The 21,645-nt window shown below is 35.9% G+C and overlaps 3 protein-coding genes and 3 long non-coding RNA genes across 12 annotated transcripts; 4 read left to right on the top strand and 2 right to left on the bottom strand.

Annotated features, from left to right (window-relative positions):
• Positions 1 to 6,355: 6,355 nt before the first annotated feature.
• LOC124203568 (alkylated DNA repair protein alkB homolog 8-like) lies at positions 6,356 to 8,775 on the top strand. Its single transcript, XM_046600240.1, has 6 exons — positions 6,356 to 6,953; positions 7,028 to 7,511; positions 7,575 to 7,841; positions 7,915 to 8,066; positions 8,137 to 8,289; positions 8,354 to 8,775. The coding sequence occupies exons 1-6, from the start codon at positions 6,602 to 6,604 to the stop codon at positions 8,746 to 8,748; spliced, it is 1,803 nt and encodes a 600-aa protein (XP_046456196.1). The 5' UTR covers positions 6,356 to 6,601; the 3' UTR covers positions 8,749 to 8,775.
• Positions 8,761 to 10,807, bottom strand: LOC124203569 (tRNA pseudouridine synthase A-like). Of its 3 annotated transcripts, XM_046600243.1 has the most exons (8): positions 10,655 to 10,807; positions 10,208 to 10,575; positions 10,109 to 10,145; positions 9,792 to 9,916; positions 9,467 to 9,716; positions 9,370 to 9,404; positions 9,169 to 9,288; positions 8,761 to 9,087 (listed from the first exon to the last, which is right to left on the bottom strand). In XM_046600243.1, the coding sequence occupies exons 2-8, from the start codon at positions 10,529 to 10,531 to the stop codon at positions 8,842 to 8,844; spliced, it is 1,137 nt and encodes a 378-aa protein (XP_046456199.1). In that variant the 5' UTR covers positions 10,532 to 10,575; positions 10,655 to 10,807; the 3' UTR covers positions 8,761 to 8,841. The 3 variants fall into 3 exon arrangements, with proteins under 3 accessions (XP_046456199.1, XP_046456197.1, XP_046456198.1); XM_046600241.1 differs by having other exon boundaries at positions 10,208 to 10,803; XM_046600242.1 differs by lacking the exon at positions 10,208 to 10,575 and having other exon boundaries at positions 10,655 to 10,800.
• Positions 10,808 to 11,414: 607 nt separating this feature from the next.
• Positions 11,415 to 15,568, top strand: LOC124203571. Of its 5 annotated transcripts, XR_006878542.1 has the most exons (11): positions 11,415 to 11,666; positions 11,865 to 12,007; positions 12,078 to 12,216; positions 12,278 to 12,517; positions 12,582 to 12,693; positions 12,765 to 12,960; positions 13,024 to 13,111; positions 13,171 to 14,522; positions 14,588 to 14,834; positions 14,901 to 15,118; positions 15,184 to 15,568. It is a non-coding gene; the product is annotated as an uncharacterized LOC124203571 (long non-coding RNA). The 5 variants fall into 5 exon arrangements; XR_006878541.1 differs by having other exon boundaries at positions 13,024 to 14,522; XR_006878540.1 differs by having other exon boundaries at positions 11,416 to 11,666; positions 12,078 to 12,187; positions 13,024 to 14,522.
• A 2,359-nt stretch (positions 15,569 to 17,927) lies between these two features.
• LOC124203573 lies at positions 17,928 to 18,662 on the top strand. Its single transcript, XR_006878547.1, has 4 exons — positions 17,928 to 18,127; positions 18,198 to 18,246; positions 18,311 to 18,424; positions 18,507 to 18,662. It is a non-coding gene; the product is annotated as an uncharacterized LOC124203573 (long non-coding RNA).
• A 340-nt stretch (positions 18,663 to 19,002) lies between these two features.
• LOC124203572 lies at positions 19,003 to 19,520 on the bottom strand. Its single transcript, XR_006878546.1, has 3 exons — positions 19,347 to 19,520; positions 19,228 to 19,276; positions 19,003 to 19,163 (listed from the first exon to the last, which is right to left on the bottom strand). It is a non-coding gene; the product is annotated as an uncharacterized LOC124203572 (long non-coding RNA).
• Positions 19,521 to 20,505: 985 nt separating this feature from the next.
• On the top strand, positions 20,506 to 21,309 carry LOC124206108 (anaphase-promoting complex subunit 15B-like). The gene is made up of 4 exons (XM_046603755.1): positions 20,506 to 20,653; positions 20,715 to 20,764; positions 20,896 to 20,955; positions 21,048 to 21,309. Exons 1-4 carry the CDS (start codon positions 20,581 to 20,583, stop codon positions 21,225 to 21,227), a joined length of 363 nt encoding a protein of 120 aa, XP_046459711.1. The 5' UTR covers positions 20,506 to 20,580; the 3' UTR covers positions 21,228 to 21,309.
• Positions 21,310 to 21,645: the final 336 nt, after the last annotated feature.

Raw genomic sequence — 21,645 nt, forward strand, 5'->3', positions numbered from 1 at the left:
ACTGGTTACATGCAGCTTTGACTGAAGCTCATGACTGGTTACATGCAGCTTTGACTGAAGCTCATGACTGGTTACATGCAGCTATACTCGTAGTTCATTAATGGTTACATGCAACTGGACTCGTAGTCAGAATGTCTGGTTACATTGGATTACGTGCAGCTGTACCTGCAGCTCATGTCTGATTACAATGTAAAAATGTAACGATACCTGAAGCTCATATCTGATAAATGAAGCTGTACTGGTAGTCCATGGCTGGTTACCTACTACTAAACTGATAGCTAATGTCTGGTTACATTCAACTGTCTTCGTAGCTCATGTCTGGCTACATGCAGCTATAACTACTTGCAGTCCATGACTGGTTACCTGCAACGATAAACTACTGTAGTAAATAAAAGCACTGAGTAAAAGATAACTTTCTTCTATTCTATTCTTCTACATCACGTAACACTTGATCTTTTTCCGGTGTAGTCTCTTAAAACCAGCAAGTCTTGCCTTGCTGATTGGTTTTTCGGCGTTTGAGACTCCCAATCTTTTCAAAAAATTATTGTCGTAGTAATATTTTTTGGAGTCAATCGTTCGCCGGACAATTCTCGACAGAAAAAATATAAACTCTTTGTCCCTGAGGTATATTTATATACGAAGGTCCTTAACAATATAGGGTGTGGGGTATAGGGGGTAGGGTAGTAGTAGCTAGTAGTGAAATTCAGAGGGTTTAATGTCCATTTAGTTATCGTTTATACGTTTATTCCCTGAATGACCAATCGTCACCAAATTTTGTACATAATTCTGTCAAAATTTGATACATGTCGTAACGGGGTTTCATTTGTTTTCATTACTGTTTTAAAATTTTAATTTGCGTACTTGTTACCTAGCTGGTTGCCGAATCCTAGGCAGTGAATTCGCTTTTGTTTGCTTAACCTTCCAACTGTCAGTGCAGTGAGTGCTCAGCAGTGTTAACAAAAAGAAAAAAAGTTTGAATCTTCCCTAGCAAGACAAGTTTTGATGATATGATATTGATATTTTGATGATATTTGATTTGATTTTTATTGTTCTTGTTCGATTTCGTCTTTATTGTTCTTATTATTGCCTCTTTTTGTTAACTGTTTTTAATAAATGATGATCTTGATTTTAATAAATTTTTTGATCAAGTAAAATTTCTATTCCCCTTTTTTTTAACAGTTAGTCATCAACCAAGAAGTTGAGGAACATTTTAAAAATGTTTGATCATACTCATTTTGAAGCTCTGGGTCATCTCTCTCTTCTTCCCTTGTCCTCTCCACAGTCATCAAGATCTTTTGGCGGTCGTGAAGAGTTACCACCGATCTTCCACTTCCATTTACCTCCGAAAGTTTTTTAAGTGTAATTTTTCAAAAGTTACAAATGGCTTGATCGAGATTCGAACCCCGAACCATACGAATGGCAGCCCGGGTTGCTAACCATTAGACCAAAATTGACACAAGATTTAAGTGAAAGCGTGGTCAGGTTGGTGTGTACCCCAAACAATGTAACGAAAGACGAAGTAAAGCTATGGTAATATCGCTAGCGACGCTACCATCGGTATCGATTTTGGAACCGGTCGTAAAACACTTAGGTTATATGCCTGAATTAAGATTTTTCAGCGGTGGTTTATTCTAACTGCTATAAGAGCACATCCAATTCTTTATAGTTAATATGTAACTAATAATTTTTCCAATTCCATGTTACTATAGTAATAAATGTTGCTAAAACTTAATCTAAACGTGAAGTGCGACGTGGGATGGCGGGGCGAAGCCTCCGCCACTCCTAAGTCGCACCACTCATAATATTAACAGATTATTAGTCAATTAGTTATAAAGAATCAATTATGAAAGAGAATAAAGGGAAACAGAATTTTCCAAACGTTATAGTATGTATTAATCTACCATAACCTTTATTTTCTGTCTCTTTAACGTTTAAAAAAATTACCAAAGGATATTACCGAAGGAATCTTGTTAAATATGATATGATTAAACGAAATTATGTGAAACGTACACTGACATAATTTTCACATGACTTTTCCTTTCTGTTACTTGCTTTTGAATGGTTGTCTGCTAGGCAACACCGTTGCCAAATGGTTTACAACCATTCACTCCATAGAAAAGTAGTTACTTAAAGACGTTTTTTAAAAGTCCCCACTAGGGACAACCAGACATCCTAAAGGTGCTATGTGGGAATGCATAAAGTATTAAATTTTCTCGTAAAATGATCACGAAATACAACGATTCCCCGCCCATTAACGCAGTGAAAAAAGGTTTTTTTTTTTTTTTAATAAGAAATTACTTAGAAACAAATAATTTTTTTGTACATCATTCGTTTTTCAGTGACGAGAAAATTGTTAACGGAAAAATCTTAAAAATAAACCAAACCCAGTTCCCCGCAATATGGATAGGTGGCTATTTGAAAAAAAAATCGCCGTTCGGATTTTTTTGAAGGATACTTTACGTGACGCGGAAGAACAGAAACCGAACACCAGACAACCCCTGAAAGAAGACCATTCAAAAGAAAATATAAGACGAGTCAACCCAGAAGAAGAAGTACCTCCACAACCTCCCAGACGAGTGCACCTACCACCCACGCAACACCTAGCCCAACCTCATCAGCAAGTAGCAAGAATTAGAGAACAAGCTCCCACACTTGGAAACATTTTCGACGACGACGACGAAATGGCCCTCACAGACGCAGCCGTAACTGCTTGGCTAGCCGACATTCTAGAAAACGGACTAGTGTTCATAAATGCACAGAACGTAAAGAAAGAAATACCATCTTTCACAGGAGAAATTGAAGGAAAAATGGCAATCGAAGAATGGTTTAAAATAGCCGAACGCATAGCAACACACGCAGCATGGGCAGACGAGCAAAATCTACGTTTCGTCCAAGAAAGAATGAGCAAATCAGCCGCTAACTGTAACGACTCTCTAACAGCAGCAGAAAAAGCTACTTATGCAGTATGGAAACAGGCACTACTAGACGGCCTAACAGATAATACAACAAAAGCAAGGAAGAATTTCTTCTTCCTTGACTGATGACCCTCAAGCAAAAAGAAAAAGAGTGAGTCAGAGATTTTAAAATCAGAATCGACGACACCTACAGAATTGCATGCGGCGTAAACGCAGCAACAAGTCGTCACGCAGACGTAGTAGCACTGCGTAATGAAACATTGAAAGACGTATTGCTTAACGGACTAAAACCACAAATAGCAGATCTAGTCTGGAATAGGCCCAACCTGAACGAAAAAACATATCCAGAAACTGTAGAATCGGCCAACATGGCCACAGACTATCTCGTCGATCCTTAAAGACGAATCGCGCAGTCACTTTTTCTACTGAAGAAAGTCGACTCTTATCGACTAGTCTATGAGAGTCGACTTGTCCATTAGAGTGTGGCTTTTTGATAGCTAGGTTTATTAAATCGTTCTAATCTAGGGTTTATGCTTATATACTAGTGTTGAAAGAAGAAGACGAAGTCAAAGGAAGACGCCATATTCTATACACCAGAGTATCCATATATATGTGTGTATGTATACAGTTAAAGTTATAGGCCTATATGCCGTTGCTGTCAGCACAGCCACCTCTCTTCTTTTGCACCAACACCGAGTCACCACACCAACCCAGGTAGCACACAGACTCTGTTTCAGGTCTGTTACAGATCTGTTTTTGAGAGTCTGTAAATTGTTTGGAGTGAAACACTTTTACAGACTGTCATACAGGTCTGTGACAGATCCGTAAAACGGGATCACCATTTACAGACCAAAAACAGATTTTCATGAAAAAAAAGATTTGCCTCCCTGTAGTATCCAACCATCAACCTCTAAGTTCACAAGCCAGTACGCTATCCACTTCACCGTAATTCGATATATACATCTAGATATATTTCATTATCATCTATATTTCACAGGTGTACACTTGTACATTCAACAAACAGTCTGACATGTCTCTCTCACGAAACTGATTGCTACATATGACTACCACTGGTCTCTTCCGATAGTAACAAGACCAAGATTGGCCCCACACCAATTACAAGTCTTTATTATACCTATTTAGGTGATACTTCTCCGTCCGGTGGATAAACAACTATTGTTGTTGTTCGCGTAGGGCTACTGAACTAAACTCATGGCCATTAGCCCTGCATTGACTATTAGAGTTTAACTTCTTACTGCGTGGTACTGCAGTGATATTACACATATAAGAAAACGTTTAATTCAGTTTCCATTGGGAATCCAAACATGTACCATACTTGGGATACAGACACAGATAAGATGATTACTGACTGATAGGTGTTACAAGAGAAATACAGACCCGTACCATACCTGGGGCACAAAAACAGAACAGATAATCACTGAACTAAGTTTTACATAGAAAATACAGACCTGTACCATACCTGTGGTACAAACACAGAACAGATAATCATTGAACTCAGTTTTACATAGAAAATACAGACCTGTACCATACCTGGGGTACAGACTCAGAACAGATTATTACTAACTTATGTCCTGCAAGGGAAATACAGACCCGTACCAGACCTGGAGTACAGACACAGAACAGAAATATATAGATTTTTAGATTCCGTTAATGGGCCCATGAGTCTGTAACCAAGTTGGATAGACATCATCTGGGGGAAGGGATTGGGTAAAAAAGGTTTTGGATTGCTCTTCGATAGGAAAGTACTGATGTATACGGATACGTACTCTTCCTTACAAGAAAGAGTAACGCCGACTAGTCTGAAGTCTGGTATTACGGCGTACAGTCTTAAGAGGGAGTACAAGAGAGGACTGAGGGGGAGAATAAGAGGGAAAATAAGAGGGAGAATAAGAGGGAGAATAAGAGGGAGAATAAGAGGGGGAGCAAGAGGTAGAATAGAAGGGAGAACACACTGGCATCCTGCACGGGAGTCACATTCATGACGTCACATTTATTTAGCAATCACTGGGCGGCCATCCGAAGTGGGCATTAAAGTACTGCTGTACACAATTTTATCACTTTTTAGATTCCGTTAATGGGCCCATGAGTCTGTAACCAAGTTGGATAGACATCATCTGGGGGAAGGGATCGGGTAAAAAAGGTTTTGGATTGCTCTTCTGCTTTTCTTTGATGCTGATCTCGTATCCACGAACGATTTTGTTTGATTTATTTACCAATTAGTTCCAATAAAATCTAAGTTGAATCCGTGCCGTTGTCTTTCTCTTTTTTTGTCTTTGCGGATTCCTGTACCAGTAGTCTGTCAGCTTGTGTGTCGATTAAACTTTTGTCAAGCTCATTGATTTAATCGTTGTCATTGAAGACGTCGTTAACTGAAAGATGTACTTGGTCGCTGTCAAAGGGGCTGTCATCGATTGCATTGTCCTTAATCGACGTTTCTGTTTCCTTATTATTCTTCTTTGTAATTTCTCATATTTTGCGCGCGCATTACCAGTACTTTAAATTTTCCTGTTCATCTGCGAAGTTTATGTTTGATAACGCGTTATTCGCTGGCGGCTGCTCAGGTTGCGTTTTCAGTTTGTCGTAGGGATCTGGAATCCTGTAGGTTCCGTTCGCTATTCGTTTTGTTTTCCAGATTTTTTTTTAGTCCATGACAATATCACAAACTTGCAGGCATAAAGCCCATCTAGCAAATTTTGTAAATTTCTTTTATTTCTTCATAAATTTCTTAACGGCTTGTAGTTGCTCAATGCTTGATTTTTCTTCCGTTTCTCTACGGGTAATGTTTCACAAGTATGTGAAACAGATCGGTTACAGGAGTCTGTAACAGCTCTGTGTGCTACCTGGGTAAATTTATGAAATCACACTGGCATTGGGCGACTGCGACGTAGTCACGGGAGTCACGTTTTTTCAAAAATTTTGCGCGCGCGCTCTTGCTCTGCCAGTCTCTTTTTTGTTTTGTTTTCTAATGATACGAGAATTTGTGATTTCAATTTATGTTTTTTGGGGGGGGTTGCGGTTCTACATTGTTCCCGTTAATCCCATTTCTGATCCTCAACAAGTACATCGTTTTATTGGTTTTCACATAATAACCATTTTCATCATCATTAATTACATCATTGTGTTTCATGCATAACACGGTTTTAAAATAATGGGGGCTTTTGGGGACAATTCCACGATGTTATACATTCCACGAAGTACCGTGTTGTCCAAGCATTGTGTGGGGAGGTATTTTTCAAAAAATCAAATTCCACGATTTCACTTTCCACGAAATACCGTGCCTCCGGCTATTTCCACGGGAGTTGGCTCCCCCCATTTGGGGGCGGAGTTAGGCTTTCCACGGCGCTTTTTCCACGGCTCACCGGTCCACGATCCACGTTCCACGCACATTGAATACCGGGACCGGGGACCCGTTTCTTTCTATCGATATTTCTTGGCCAAGTCGTATTTGCAAGCCGTACTTGCTTACTCGCGGATTGTGGAAGTTATAATAATTTAAAGGCTTTTTTAAAGAGTTTCGAAGGCCGAACGCCGAAGTTGTAATGAATTAAAGTGCTGCTTCTGATGCCCTCAAACAGCCTACAAAATAATATATAAAATATAACTGATACTGAATAACTGATATTTTGGCCTATTTGAACTCACCCCACCCCTCCCAAAAAATAGAAATGAAAAAAGTTAATGGGAAGAAAATTGCCAGAAAAATTGTCAGGTTTTGTGCTCATCTATCAAAAGACATGTCAGTAAACTTGCTAGATAATTTTTCTTCCTCACCTACCAATGTATTATGTCTGATAAATGCCGGTTTATTAAATGGATTCACTAGAGAAGAAATATTGGATATTTTTGAACATTTTGGGGAAGTTGAAAATCTGATAATGTTAGAAGGAAAATCTTATTGTGTTTTAAGCTTTAAGAAAGAAAATAATAGTGCTGAAAGCTACCAGAAACTAAATGGAAGTTTCTGCTTGAAGGATGAATCTAAACCTCTGTACTTGTGTTTTCTGAAGTGTATTGATGGTGAGGATTTACAGCAATAGCAGTATAAAGCATTTTGTAAGTACTAAGTTGTTTGTTTTCATTTTGGAATTTAGACACATTATTAAGTTTCCAAGAAACTTCAAAGGTTTGGCCCACTGGACTTAAATTGAAGAAAAATTTTATTTCATTGGGAGAAGAAGAAAAACTGTTATTTTTTACCCATACTCAGCAGTCTGAATCACAGACTTCACAGCTTAAACATAGAACAGTGAAGCATTATGGCTTTGAGTTTCTGTATGGTAGTAATAAAGTTGACAAAAACCCACTATCTTCTGGAATACCTGTTGAAATGGAGCCACTCGTAGAAAAATTTATGGAATTTGGTTTGGTGAGACCAAATCAGTTGACTGTCAATCATTATGTACCTGGACAAGGGATACCTCTTCACACAGACACACATAGTTCCTTTGAAGATGGAATTATCAGTGTATCACTGGGTTCTGATATTGTTATGGATTTCAAAAATAATAAAGGTGGAGAATGTGTCAGTATAACTTTGCCAAGACGTTCGTGCTTAATAATGACAAACGAATCAAGGTAAATGTCTATAAGAACTTCATTGTTTCGTCAAATCACCAAAACATTGGATTCAATTTTTAGATACATGTGGAGTCACGGTATTACGCCACGAAAATCTGATGTAGTTGATGCCGAGTTTGGAGGCTTGACCATTCTTCGGCGAGAAAAGCGGACGTCTTTAACGTTTCGTAAAATACGGACGTCGGAATGCGATTGTAAATTTACCGAATGGTGTGATTCACAATCATCAAAGGTCGTAGATTTTTCAGAAGAGGCCGCTGACCAAATCGAAAAAAATCATGTATTTCATGTTTACGATGGAATCGCATCCCATTTTAGTGAAACAAGGTATTATTTATTATCATAGTCGTATAGATCATTCTTTTAATACGTGTATTCCCATTAACGATAAATGATTAAGGCATTCGCCGTGGCCGAACGTAAAAGCGTTTATAATGAGTTTTCCTGTTGGGTCACTGCTAGTAGACATCGGTTGCGGAAATGGCAAATACTTCAACTGTTCGAGCTCATTGTTTAGTATTGGAACTGACCGATCAAGTCAACTATTAAAAAGTAGAAGATTAACAATCGAAATCTCTTTATATTTCCTAGGTGTCACATGAACTATTTTATTTCATTTTAGTTTGCAGGAATCGTGATGATCATCAGGTTGTTAAAGCTGATTGTCGCGTTTCGCCGTTTCGAGATAGTATAGCTGATGCTGCGATATGTATCGCCGTCATTCATCATTTGACAACCGATGAACGTCGTTTGAAAACGCTGATTGATATAAGCCGTACCTTACTTCCACATTTTAAATACTTTATTCCATTTTATAACTTGTTTTATTTTTTTTTAAGGTGTGCTGGTAAAGGGTGGTCGAGCTCTAATATATGTTTGGGCCAGAGACCAACAAATAGGAATGGAAAAATCTTCGTATCTGCTTCAAAAAAAGAGTGAGGTATCTAGTAGAGCAGAGGCATATCCTACAGCGGTTTTACCGGTACACGAAAATCGGACAAATTTCAAGCATGCTGATATTCTTGTTCCATGGAAACTTAATTTCCGAAATTCTAATTCCGAAGATTTAGAGAATAGAGGAAGCTCTGAGTCAAATCCTTCTACCTACCTGAGATTTTATCACGTATTTAAGGAGGGTGAATTAGAATATTTATGTTCCAGGGTTTCGAATATCACTGTTTGTCGTAGTTTTTATGATCAAGGTAATTGGTGTGTTGAGTTTAAGAAAGAATAGCTGAATAGAACATTGGTACAAAAGACAGATTTAATTTCGTTCATAGCAATTATTTCATCAATGCTATTACAGAACTAAAAACTGAGCAAGATTTCATTCCAATGTGGAATCCGTAACTTTTTCACTCGAGTCGGGAGGGAATTCGTAAGTATGAATGGGTAAACATGTCAATAACCAAGTTATCATTGAACCGTTTTGAATGTCCATCTCGCCATTATAAATAATTGGCAGAATAAAATCACCGCAGAATGTTTCTATGTCTTTATCAAAGGAGCTCCAGTCTAAAGTTTCATGGATTCCATCACCCCCGTAACGACGATTATAGCTATCGTAGTGCGGCTAAAATGCATTAATATATAACGCTCAATAATCATCACTGAGATTTTAAAAAAAGATGATTTTAAAATATTGATTAATTACCTCCTCTAACAACAGATTTAAACTGGGGGCGGTGGGTACATTGACACGTTCCATTTTAAAGGCTTTATCTAGTATTTCTCTTGGGACAAATCCACGCATCACCGAAATGGTAAGGCCAATCTAATAAAAGTAAAAGAGAAAATACATCATTTGGAACATTAAAATAATAAATTAACGAAATCTTGGATGCGACTTTGTTACCATTTTTCGTATTTGATGCAGCATGAAACTTTGTCCTAAATAAATTATTTATAAGTAAAAAAACTTTCAATATATACCAGAAAATTGAAATACTTACCCTTAATGGTGATTTTTACGAATTCCACTTCTTTAATCATAAAAGGGTCGCCACAAGAAAATTGCGTAATATAACGTTTACAGCTAGGATCTTGAGCAGGTCGGCCTGATGTGAAGTTATGATAATTTCGCGTGCCTTTGAAAACTGAAAGCAATGAGTTGACTTCATCAAGAATTTTTGATGTCACTCGATATTCATGGGTGGGAGCTACTTCTTTTGATGTGAATGCAAAGGTGGGCATCACATAAGACTATATAGCATGAATGTAAAAATAATTATGAGAGTTCACTATTGACAATATGTATATACAATCAACATTACTTACATAAGATCTTGAATCACAGGCAATTTTGCTATTAAAACCTCCCGTAACCTTCCTCATGGCAAACACTTTTATACAATTAGGAAGCAATGAATTTAGCTGATTAACCAAATCTTCATCTGGCGTTCCTGTGAAAAGTTATTATTTATTTACTGTTAAAATCAATACATTTTTAAATTAAACATTTAAAATGTTTAATTTTAGCCAAAATTTTTTCTTGAAAACTAAGCTGATTTACTAAGACAAAATATAGTAACAAAAATGTATGGTTATTGTGTACACTTCAAAGTTTAAACACAAAAGTACAAAGTGTAACTTACTCATTTTTAATGAAATCACTTGACGAACAGCCGATACCTAAATTGAGAAAAGTACTTAATCAATGATTTTACAAAACATATAACAATAAAATAAATTACTCCTTTGTCTGTGCGTGCTGCTCTTTGAAAATGCACTGTCTGTGGAGATTTAAAAGACTCATCATCCATTATTTCAAGTTTCATGAATGCTTGAAACAATTCTCCTTCAACAGTTTTGAATCCATGATTAAATTGCATGCCCAAATAATTTTGACCAGAATAACTCAAAAGAATAGCAAATTTTTTTTTCTTTTGAAAGCGAGGTTTTTTGTTTGTTTCTTCCAATGTTTTCCCATTTTTCACATCATCAGTCTTATCAAAGGATCTTTTGTTGGATTTCAAATCTGTTTCTGAAAAAATTCCATCAAGAACTTCTTCCTTCATACTTCGTCGAATTTGTCGATAATCTATTTGCCGATTAACTTGTCCTAATTTAGGACCAAGAATTCCAGCAACAAATTTTGTTGAGTACCCAGTAAAAAGTTCGGATTGAAAACTTTTACGTACCAAACTCGAAATCATATAGGCTAGATTCAAAATTCACCAAAACGTGGATTTGGTGATCCTTCTGTAGAAAATGATGATCAGAGAAGATCACTGGTTGATTGTAAAACTCGGTTAAGCGTCGTCTGCGGCAACACGAAGCATGGACTTCTGTATATTAAGGACGGGACGGACCGCGGGTGGTAGCAAAGAGACTCTTCGCCTATGCCTTGTTTTGTTATAGCTAGTCGGGTGGGGTATTTTCATGAAAACATTAATAAAAAATATAAATAAATTCAGTTTTTTTCGCTGATTCCAACTATGGATATAAATCTTAGTGAAATTGACTAATTTAAGATATGATAAATTTACTTTCAGGTGTAGGGCAGAGTAGGGATAAAAGGACAAAACACCGGTGCCATCTAGCAACCAAACACCCTAAGCTCTTAAGAATATACGCTACAAAGTAAAAGATAGTTAGGCCGCTATATCAGAGGACTAGAGATAAGAGAGTGTTCTCTCTTTCTCTCGGTATGCATGGGCATCTGCTTGCACACAAACAAGAGCTTAGGAGGTTTGGTTCCTAGATGGCACCGGTGTTTTGCCCTATTTCAAATTTTCCGTTAAGGAATTGGAAATATCTCTATAAAAATAAATGTTAGGTATAGGAACATATGGTAATTCTATGGTAATTTTTAAATTCTGATTCTGATTCTCCCACAAAAAAAATTACATGGCCGACATAGGAAACGCAGAACAATCCCGTCCTCCCTGAGAGATTTTTAAAATTCTTATCCCTGAGAGATTTTAAAAATTCTTATTTTAAAAAGCCGAAGGCTTACCGCCTTTTAAGGGTGAGAGATTTCAAGAAACAAAAGTTCCGACACCGCTCCAAATACTATTAACCCTGAGAGGTCCCTGGGGATTCCAGGCGATTCGTGATTGGTCGAAGGGGTTTTCGGGACCGTGACGCTTTCGTGCTGCTCCGATCGCGACGCGACTAATCCCATTCGATGTAGAATGACTTTTTACACAGGTAATGACTAAATTTTTTAACTCTTAACGAAAATAACGAGAGATTGGAAGCAAAAAGAGGGAAAATAGGGGAAACTTGTAAAATATAGAAAAAAGTTCGCTTCTAAAATTAGAAGATGCGATTGCTTCTAATTGAAAGAAGAACTTTTCTTTTCTAACATATACAATAATTGGAGACACTATTTTCCTTATTCGCGAGATATTTGACCAAGAAAAAGACACCCAGATTGACTTTGAGTTGATTGTTTGTTGACTAGCAGACGACGATAACTTTTATCGGTGTGGCGTGTGGGTACTGGCTACTGGGGCGGCTGGGTATTCATTGGAATTCATCGATCTAATGTAAGAATGTTTGTGATTCATTTCATCTTGTGAAGCACTGTGGTTATCTTTCTAATTTTAACTATTGCAGGATTCTAATAAGAAAAAAAAACCATGCCTCCAGTGTCACAACTGATGATTCCTTTACCCATCAAATGCCAGATTGGCAGATAGTTCAATATGTGGGTGCTGAATGAACTGGTAAACATAAAAAATGGAATTGACAATAGGTGTTCATTATGTCACTAATCTTTCTGTGTGATGAAAACTAAATCAACAAATTATTTGCAGATTACATTTATCATCAGACATTGCTCCCATTCAGAAAATTATGTCTTGAAGATGACGACAAGTTGCCAGTTGATTTACATGTCACCCATAATGATATCCTAGCACACCATACTTTATTCGGCATGCAAAAAAAGCTTTCCCTTCTAGCTTTCCCTCATTTAAAGGCCTTGATGTTATGGTTAGCGAAATTTTATCAACAAAGATAAATTAAAGCTGCAGCTGTGGAAAATGGAATTGACAGTATGTATTTGTTATTCAGCAATCTTTCTGGGTGATGAAAACTAAACAAAAAATTTATTTGCAGATTAACTTTACAATAGACATACTACAGTTTCAGAACAGTTGGGCATGAAGATGACAAGTTGCCAGTCGATTGACATGTCACCCTAAGTTATACCACAGCAATGGAATTGATAGTATGTATTCATTATTCTCTAATAGTATGTATTCATTATAAATTCACTAATCTTCAATAAACATACTTCAGTTTCAGAAAAAAATTTCTTGAAAGTTGCCAGTCGATTTACATGACACCCTAAGTGATATCATAGCAAGAGCTTGTCATTTAGATAGTTTGTTACCATTCTTGATTCAACATTCAAAAGAAGATTTCCCTCATTTAGAATGCCTTGATGATTTGAAGAAAAAAAAACCACTGATAATCTTCGACTTCCTGCAAATTGGTAAAATTGAAATAAATGTGATTGTTTTATAGTTATTTCATTTTCTTTCTTCGATATTTTTAGGTACCCTTAAGCAAGAGCCTTGAAAAGGAAAATTGTATCTCATTCTGGACCAACTATTATAGTGAAAAAAATATCATGTTCTTGAAAGGTTGTTTAATTCAAATCAGGAGTTTATAGTAGTCCCTCAATTTTTTAATTCAAAATCAGGAGTTTATTATGGTCCCTTAAAACTTTTGACAACTGATGGGTATTGCAAAAGGAAATGAGTGTGGTGTCCCATATGATTAGTAACTGGAGAAGAAAGAAAGTTTTCTAATGCTACTGATATATCCCCTTTTTCCCATGTATCCTGCACTGTTGAAACTCTTCTCCTGTTAAGTGCCATCATACATAAATAATAAAAACGACTCTTGTGTTACATTTGAATCCATTTATTTAAATACAAAATTGAATAATTAATTTGAAAATAAATGACGCCATGACGGACAGTTGACAGAATACAGTGTCAAAACGCACACTAGAGGGTAGGGCAAAGCAGAATCCCGCCAAAGTGCATTATTTCAAATAGTTTTACTACCCAACACTCTTTTCCTTCCGAAATTTTCACACAATGAGTGGGACTAAATGATGATTAAAAAAATCAACCATGAGAAATAAGACTTACTAGAGAACTAACTATTTTAATTGTTGACTATTTAATAAGATGACAAACAGAGAAAACAATACGAAAACTAAATTTTTAAATTTCCTAATCAAGAAAAAAAACGAAAGGAGACTTTTAAAATCTCGAAGGTGCCACAGAGGGGCTTGATCCCTGAGAGATTTTTAAAATTCTTATTTTAAAAAGCCGAAGGCTTACCGCCTTTTAAGGGTGAGAGATTTCAAGAAACAAAAGTTCCGACAGCGCTCCAAATAGTCTTAACTGTGAGAGGTCCCTGGGGAATTGGGGCGATTCGTGATTGGTCGAAGGGGTTTTCGGGACTGTGACGCGTTCGTGCTGCTCTGATCGCGACGCGACTAATCTTATTCGATGTAGAATGACTTTTTACATAGGTCATGACTAAATTTTTTAAGTATTAACGAAAATAACGAGAGATTGGGAGCAAAAAGGGGAAAAAAAGGGGAAACTTCTAAAATAGATTGCATATACGATTCCACAAAATTAAAGGGTCCAATTAGTTCTAATGGAAAGAACAACTTTCCGTTTAACCGAAAAGACTAAATTTGCATTACTTATTTTGTGGTTCGCGAGATATCTGCGAAAGAAAAAGACACCCAGATTGACTTTTAGCTTGATTGTTGACTAGCAGACGACGGTAAATTTTAACAGGATAACAGTCACGTGTGGCATGGCGAATTGATGGATTGAATGTTTGTGATAGATTTCATCTCGTGAAACACTGTGTTTTTATTTCATATGTTAACTATTGCTGAATTCTAATAAGAAAAAAAACCATGCATCCAGTATCACAACTGATGGTTCAATTACCCATCAAATGCAAGATTGGCAGATAGTTCAAATGTGGGTGCTGAATGAACTGGTAAACATGGAATTGACAGTAGGTTTTCATTATGTTACTAATCTTTGTGTGTGATGAAAACTAAACAAACAAATTATTTGCAGATTATCTTTATCATCAGACATTGCTCCCTATCAGAAAATATGTCTTGAAGATGACGACAAGTTGCCAGTTGATTTACAGGTCACACTTAGTGATATCCTAGCACAGCATACTTTATTCGGCATGCAAAAAAAGCTTTCCCCTCTGGCTTTCCCTCATTTAAAAAGCCTTGATGATTTCATGGTTCTAAGCAAAAATTTTATCAACGGATAGAAATTAAAGCTGCAGCTGTGTGAAATGGAATTGACAGTATGTATTCATTTTGTTCAGTAATCTTTCTGTGTGATGAAAACTAAACCACAAAATTATTTGCAGATTACATTCATCATCAGACATATTTCAGTTTCAGAAAGTTTTGTCTTGAAGATGACAATAGTTGCCAGTCGATTTACATGTCACCTTAAGTGATGTCATAGCAGGAGCTTGTCATTTAGATAATTTGTTACCATTCTTAATTCAACATGAAAAACAAGCTTTCCCTCATTTAGAATGCCTTGATGAATTGAAAAAAAAAACTCACTTCCTGCAAATTGGTAAAATTTAAATAAATGTAAGTGTTTAAACGAGTTATTTCATTTTGGTTCCTTGATATTTTTAGGTACCTACCCTGAAGCAAGAGCCTTGACATGCAAAATTGTATTTTATTCTGGGCTTCTGGCTTAACAAATAGCGGGAAAACATATCATGTTCTTGAAAGGTTTTGTTATTCAAATCAGCAGGAGTTTATTATGATCCCTTAAATTTTCAATTCGAAATCATGAGTTTATAATGGTCCCTTAAAACTTTTTACATCTAAAGTGTATTGCAAAAGTAATGAGTGTGGTGTCCAATGTGATTTAGTAACTGGAGAAGAGAAACAATTTGCTAATGCTACTGATAAATCCAATTTTTTCCCAGGATCCTGCACTGTTATAATGATCACAGTGAAAATCATATCAACTCTTCTCCTGTTGAGTGCCATCATAAATAAATAATAAAAATGACTTATGTTACATTTCAATCAATATATTTAAATAAAAAATTGGGTAAATAAATCGAAAATTATTTAACATTACACACTGTAATAAAATTCTCACTAAAAACAACAACAAAGACGCATGACGGACAGTTGACAGAATTCAGTGTAAAAACACACACTAGAGGGCAGGGCAAAGCAGAATCCCGCCAAAGTGCATTATTTCAAATAGTTTCACTACCTAACACTCTTTTCCTTCCAAAATTTTCACACAATGAGTGGGACTAAATGATGATTAAAAAAAATCAACCATGAGAAATAAGACTTATTAGAGAACTAACTATTTTAATTGTTGACTATTTAATAAGATGACAAACAGAGAAAACAATACGAAAACTAAATGTTTAAATTTCCTAATCAAGAAAAAAAAAGGAGACTTTTAAAATCTCGAAGGTGCCACAGAGGGGCTTGATCCCTGAGAGATTTTTAAAATTCTTATTTTAAAAAGCCGAAGGCTTACCGCCTTTTAAGGGTGAGAGATTTGAAGAAACAAAAGTTCCGACAGCGCTCCAAATACCATTAACCCTGAGAGGTCCCTGGGGAATTGGGGCGATTCGTGATTGGTGGAAGGGGTTTTCGGGACCGTGAAGCTTTCCTGCTGCTCCGATCCCGACGCGACTAATCTCATTCGATGTAAAATGACTTTTTACATAGGTAATGACTAAATATTTCAAGTATTAACGAAAATAACGCGAGATTGGGCGCAAAAAGGGGAAAAAAATGGGAAACTTCTAAAATAGATTGCATATACGATTCCACAAAATTAAAGAGTCCGATTAGTTCTAATGGAAAGAACAACTTTCCGTTTAACCGAAAAGACTAAATTTGCGTTACTTATTTTGTGGTTCGCGAGATATCTGCGAAAGAAAAAGACACCCAGATTGACTTTTAGCTTGATTGTTGACTAGCAGACGACGGTAATTTTTAACAGGCTAACAGTCAATCTGCTTGATGGATTGAATGTTTGTGATAGATTTCATCTCGTGAAACACTGTGTTTATGTTTCATATGTAAATCGAATAACTTTTGCTGAATTCTAATAAGAAAAAAAAAACATGCATCCAGTATCACAACTGATGGTTCCTTTACCCATCAAATGCCAGATTGGCCGATAGTTCAAATGTGGGTGCTGAATGAACTGGTAAATGTAAGAAATGGAATTGACAGTAGGTTTTCATTATGTTACTTATCTTTCTGTGTGATGAAAACTTAACAAACAAATTATTTGCAGATTATCTTTATCATCAGACATTGCGCCCTTTCAGAAAATATGTCTTGAAGATGACGGCAAGTTGTCAGTTGAATAACATGTCACATTTAGTGATATCCTAGCACACCATACTTTATTCGGTATGACAAACAAGCTTTCCCCTCTGACTTTCCCTCATTTAAACAGCCTTGATGATTTCATGGTTCTAGGCACAAATTTTATCAACGGAGAGAAATTAAAGCTGTAGCTGTGTGAAATGGAATTGACAGTATGTATTCCTTATTCAGTAATCTTTCTGTGTGATGAAAACTAAACCACAAAATTATTTGCAGATTACATTCATCAACAAACACATTTCAGTTTCAGAAATTTTAGTCTTGAGACAAAAGTTGCCAGTCGATTTACATGTCACCTTAAGTCATATAATAGCAGGAGCTTGTCATTTAGATAGTTTGTTACCATACTTTATTTTACATGATTATTTTATAGTTATTTCATTTTGGTTTTTTTCAGGCATACTTCAGTTTCAAAAAATGTTGTCTTGAAGATGACAAGTTGCCAGTCGATTGACATAACACCCTAAGTAATATCATAACATTCATTAAGATAGTTTGTTTCCATAATTTATTTCACATTATTGTTTGTAGAGTAATTTCATTTTGGGTTTTTTTATATGTTTAGGTACTCTAAAGCAAGAGCCTTGACAAGCAAAATTGTATTTCATTCTGGCCCAACAAATAGTGGGAAAACATATCATGTTCATGAAAGGTTTTGTAATTCAAATCAGGATGTGTATCTTTTATTCAAAATCAGGATGTTATTGTTGTCCCTTAACATTTTTGGCATCTGAAGTGTATTGCAAAAGGAATCAGTGTGGTTGTCCATGTGATTTCTTAACTGGAGAAAAAAGAAATTTTGCTAATGATATATTTTCATAAATCTTAAATCCCCTTCTTCCCATGTATCTTGCACTGTTGAAATGATCTCAGTGAACACTATAACAAATATGTATAATTTGCCAATATAATTAAGTTATTTATTTAACCACTTAAATAACGGAAGAAACATGATAAAACTGAATTGCATCACAATTCGAGTACGCTACTTTTCTTTCCAAAAGGATTTCCAATAGACCTCTTGCACAATGCGGATAGCAGGATTCTTGTAGTCCGACAACGCTGCAATCCGCCATATTGAGAAAACCACACCCTTTTTTAACACTGTCTCTTATGGAAGTATTTTTTCAAAGTGTTTTTTCTCTAAACTGGATAACAACTTCGAGCAAAGAAAAATGTTAAAAAATACTACATCATTCAGGTAATCCGTAGCATGTAAGTTTTCCACTATTGAAGTAGTGAAAGTCATAATAATTAAATGTTTTGTACAGGGCATATGGGCATTGTTTACATATGTGGACCATATGAGGACCCAAACATGTATAGTTTACTTGTAATTTTTAACATGTAAACACTTGGTAATTGATTTTTCCTTATTATTTAGATTGTCATGTTTGACGAGGTATTGGTGGAAAATGCTATAATCCAATTATTCGACCTATCCAACTATTCTGATAGTTTGCCAACCGAGGCAAAAGAACGCTATCTTTCGAAGTTGGTAATTTAAAACACCATAATTTATACTTTATGTAAAATTTTCCCCTATACTTGCTTATGTGATGTATTTTTATGTTTTACAGACAAGCATCTAATGCCAGAATGATCGGTCAAATTTCACAATGTGAATTTGCTGCCACAAAATCCTTTAGGTGCTGTGAAATGAACACTGCAGAGCATTAACACTATATGATGACCTTTACAACCAGATCGAAGAAGGAATTGTGTCAGCTCAAAAAGACATTGAAGCAACCAAGAAGGAGTTGCAAGAAGCAAGACAGATTCGTAGGAATAAAATGGAATATGATGCTTTGGCTGCCATTATTCAAACACAGCCTGATCGAAAGAGCACCCAAGAGAAATTATCTCTATTGCGACAGGTACTAGAAGCCTCAGAATGTGAATGTCAGAAATATGAAGCTAGATTAAAACAAAGACGCAAACAATTTCACTTACTCATTTCAACTATCCAAGGATTACAGCAACTTCTCAACGATAATGAAGCATCCTAATTGTCTATTTTGTATGCATCCATATTCTCTATTTTAAATAATGCTAACAAATACAAATCATTTGAAACACAAAAAAATCTATGTATGAATAAACTATCCAAACGATACATATCCAACAAGGAATGCCACAAAATATTGCTTTTTAAAAATAACACCACCAGTTCTTCTTGAGAGGTCGAATAGATGGATTACAGCATTTTCCACCAATACCTCGTCAAACATGACAATCTAAATAATAAGGAAAAATCAATTACCAAGTGTTTACATGTTAAAAATTACAAGTAAACTATACATGTTTGGGGGTGTTTGGGTCCTACATATGTAAACAATGCCCATATGCCCTGTACAAAACATTTAATTAGTATGACTTCCACTACTTCAATAGTGGAAAACTTACATGCTACGGATTACCTGAATGATGTAGTATTTTTAAATATTTTTCTTTGGTCGAAGTTGTTATCCAGTTAGGAGAAAAAGCAATTTGAAAAAATACTTCCATAAGAGACAGTGTTAAAAAAGGGTGTGGTTTTCTCAATATGGCGGATTGCAGCGTTGTCGGACTACAAGAATCCTGCTATCCGCAATGTGCAAGAGGTCTATTAAGTTTGTTAGAATGCAATAATAAATATTAGGAGGAAATCATTTTAACTAAACCGATTTATTTTTCTTCAAAACACTAAACAGTCTAGTTAATTTTCGATGATACAAAATAAATAATAAAAGGAAGGAAAAATAAGGCAGACAGGTGAACCGAAAAAATGTTTAATCTGTAAACGTTTGCGTATTATTGAAAGAAAAATCAGAGTTTCGGTAGACCAGCTGTGATCAGACTTTCAATGCCACAATGATCTTTCCCACACAGGAGTTTGATATAACCATTATCACCCCAGTCGGTATTCCAGCTGTTAGCAATAAGCCAGTATGGAACACCTTCCTCGACGCCCCATCCAAGAATTCGGATGCCGTGACCACCGACTGCTTTTCCATGAACGTGTTGGAAAACGCCTAATTGAGAGATCAGAATAGCAATAAAATTTGATTATAAAAAAAGGCCTTATTCTTTCATACCTGATTTGAAAGTAGGAAAATCTCCGTAAACCGTAATACGAAAACTAAATTTTTAAATTTCCTAATCGAAAGGGGACTTATAAAATCTCGAAGGTGCCACAGAGGGGCTTGATTAATTAGAGTAGTCCATGCACGAAGTAGGGACTCAGTTCTCAGTTCGTATTGTTTTGTTTTTCCACAACTAGATGGCCTCCGTGCTTTTTATTTCTGATGAGGAAGGTTTTTTTTCTATATATAATAAAAGAAGGTTATTGCCACGAAGATCTATTGCCACGACATATGTCGTGGCGCGACGGACGAAACTGTCTATTGCCACGACATCTGTCGTGGCACCACAGCGGCCGATAGCAGAACTAAGATTGTTATTACGCTTGACACCCAATGTAGGTCCAATCCTTTGTTCGACAAGCAGACGGTTCTCGAACGAAGGAATGGGCCGATCTTAGTTCTGCTATCGGCCGCTGTTGTGCGCATCGGCGTAAACTGCGCACGACTTCTTGCTCGACTACTACTTTTTCATTGGAATAACATCTATATAGATAGGCCCGGAGCTGTCAGAGTGTCAGTGTTTTTTGAAATGGTTTTTTCATTTTTTCCAAATCTCGTGCCTCGTAACGCTAGTCCTTCGTGGTTTCAAGCTGACAAGCCAAGTAATTATTTAAATTATCTTTGTTGTTGCCAATAATATATTTGATTTTTTTTATTTTATAGTTGACGAAGAAAGTGAACTTACGCAACTAGAACAGGAACATCAAATGTGGGTATGACTGACCTATTCAATCTAAAGAATATCCTGTCTGTAATTATTGCCTCATGCATTTTGTTTACATTTAAGCTAATTAACTTTAGAAATTGATTTTTAAATAAAATACCCTTTTTTGAGATTATATAGCTCAATTCGGTTGCTACAAAGAACAGTGATATTTTGCCTATAGGAAAAACTTCTTCTGAGGTCGGTTGTTCATAGAATTTTTATATAGATTCATATTTCAATAAAGAATTGTCTGAAATATTTGTATTTAAATTTCATGTTGTGATAAACAGCCTGTGGAGGAAGATGAAGATGAAGAAGATGAGGAAGAACATGAAGATGATGATAGTGAAAGTCGGGAAGCTGAAGACAGTGATATAGACTCATTTACTGCTAATGGACCTAATTTCAATCGCGATCTTGGCGAAGGTCCACCCAGACTTGCCAACCTCACTATGGATCTGAGTGAATAAAAACCAAGCAAGGTTTTTCTTGATTACTTTTGTAAAGTATTTTTACAGCTATCCAGCCCTAATAAACTAGTTTGATATTTAATTTTAAACTTTAATGTCAGTAAACACTAAAATAATGATTTGTAGTTGTTAGGGGTTGTATACACTCAGTTAGTGACTGACTACAAAAAAAAATTTAGAAACAGTGGGATACTGAACCTATTGCTGTGTGTATGTGATACATAATTAAAAAATTAATGTTTACTTGATGTGAATAAATAAATTTCGAAATTTTCACTTTTTTCCTACACAAGATAGAAAACAGCTGGAAGACAAAATATGGTTAAATTTGCTGTTTCATTCCTGCTTGTCTACTTATTTCCTTCAGAATAAACGATAGTTCAATCCACAATTAATTTCTGTCGAGTAACCAAATCGT

The sequence above is a fragment of the Daphnia pulex genome, chromosome 10 (genome assembly GCF_021134715.1).
Source record: "Daphnia pulex isolate KAP4 chromosome 10, ASM2113471v1".
In the NCBI taxonomy this organism is placed as follows: Eukaryota; Metazoa; Arthropoda; class Branchiopoda; order Diplostraca; family Daphniidae; genus Daphnia; species Daphnia pulex.

Bases quoted from the DNA above. Each gene is read 5' to 3' on its own strand.
- LOC124203568 (XM_046600240.1), top strand. From the start codon at position 6,602: ATGAAAAAAGTTAATGGGAAGAAAATTGCCAGAAAAATTGTCAGGTTT. The intron at 7,842-7,914 runs GTATTATTTATT...TAAATGATTAAG, and splicing joins TCCCATTTTAGTGAAACAAG to GCATTCGCCGTGGCCGAACG. The intron at 8,290-8,353 runs GTACCTTACTTC...TTTTTTTTTAAG, and splicing joins AACGCTGATTGATATAAGCC to GTGTGCTGGTAAAGGGTGGT.
- LOC124203569 (XM_046600241.1), bottom strand. From the start codon at position 10,669: ATGATTTCGAGTTTGGTACGTAAAAGTTTTCAATCCGAACTTTTTACT. The intron at 9,717-9,791 runs GTAAGTAATGTT...CATGCTATATAG, and splicing joins CCTGTGATTCAAGATCTTAT to TCTTATGTGATGCCCACCTT. The intron at 9,289-9,369 runs GTAACAAAGTCG...TACTTTTATTAG, and splicing joins TGCATCAAATACGAAAAATG to ATTGGCCTTACCATTTCGGT.
- LOC124206108 (XM_046603755.1), top strand. From the start codon at position 20,581: ATGGTTTTTTCATTTTTTCCAAATCTCGTGCCTCGTAACGCTAGTCCT. The intron at 20,765-20,895 runs GTATGACTGACC...GAGATTATATAG, and splicing joins AACAGGAACATCAAATGTGG to CTCAATTCGGTTGCTACAAA. The intron at 20,956-21,047 runs GTCGGTTGTTCA...TGTGATAAACAG, and splicing joins TAGGAAAAACTTCTTCTGAG to CCTGTGGAGGAAGATGAAGA.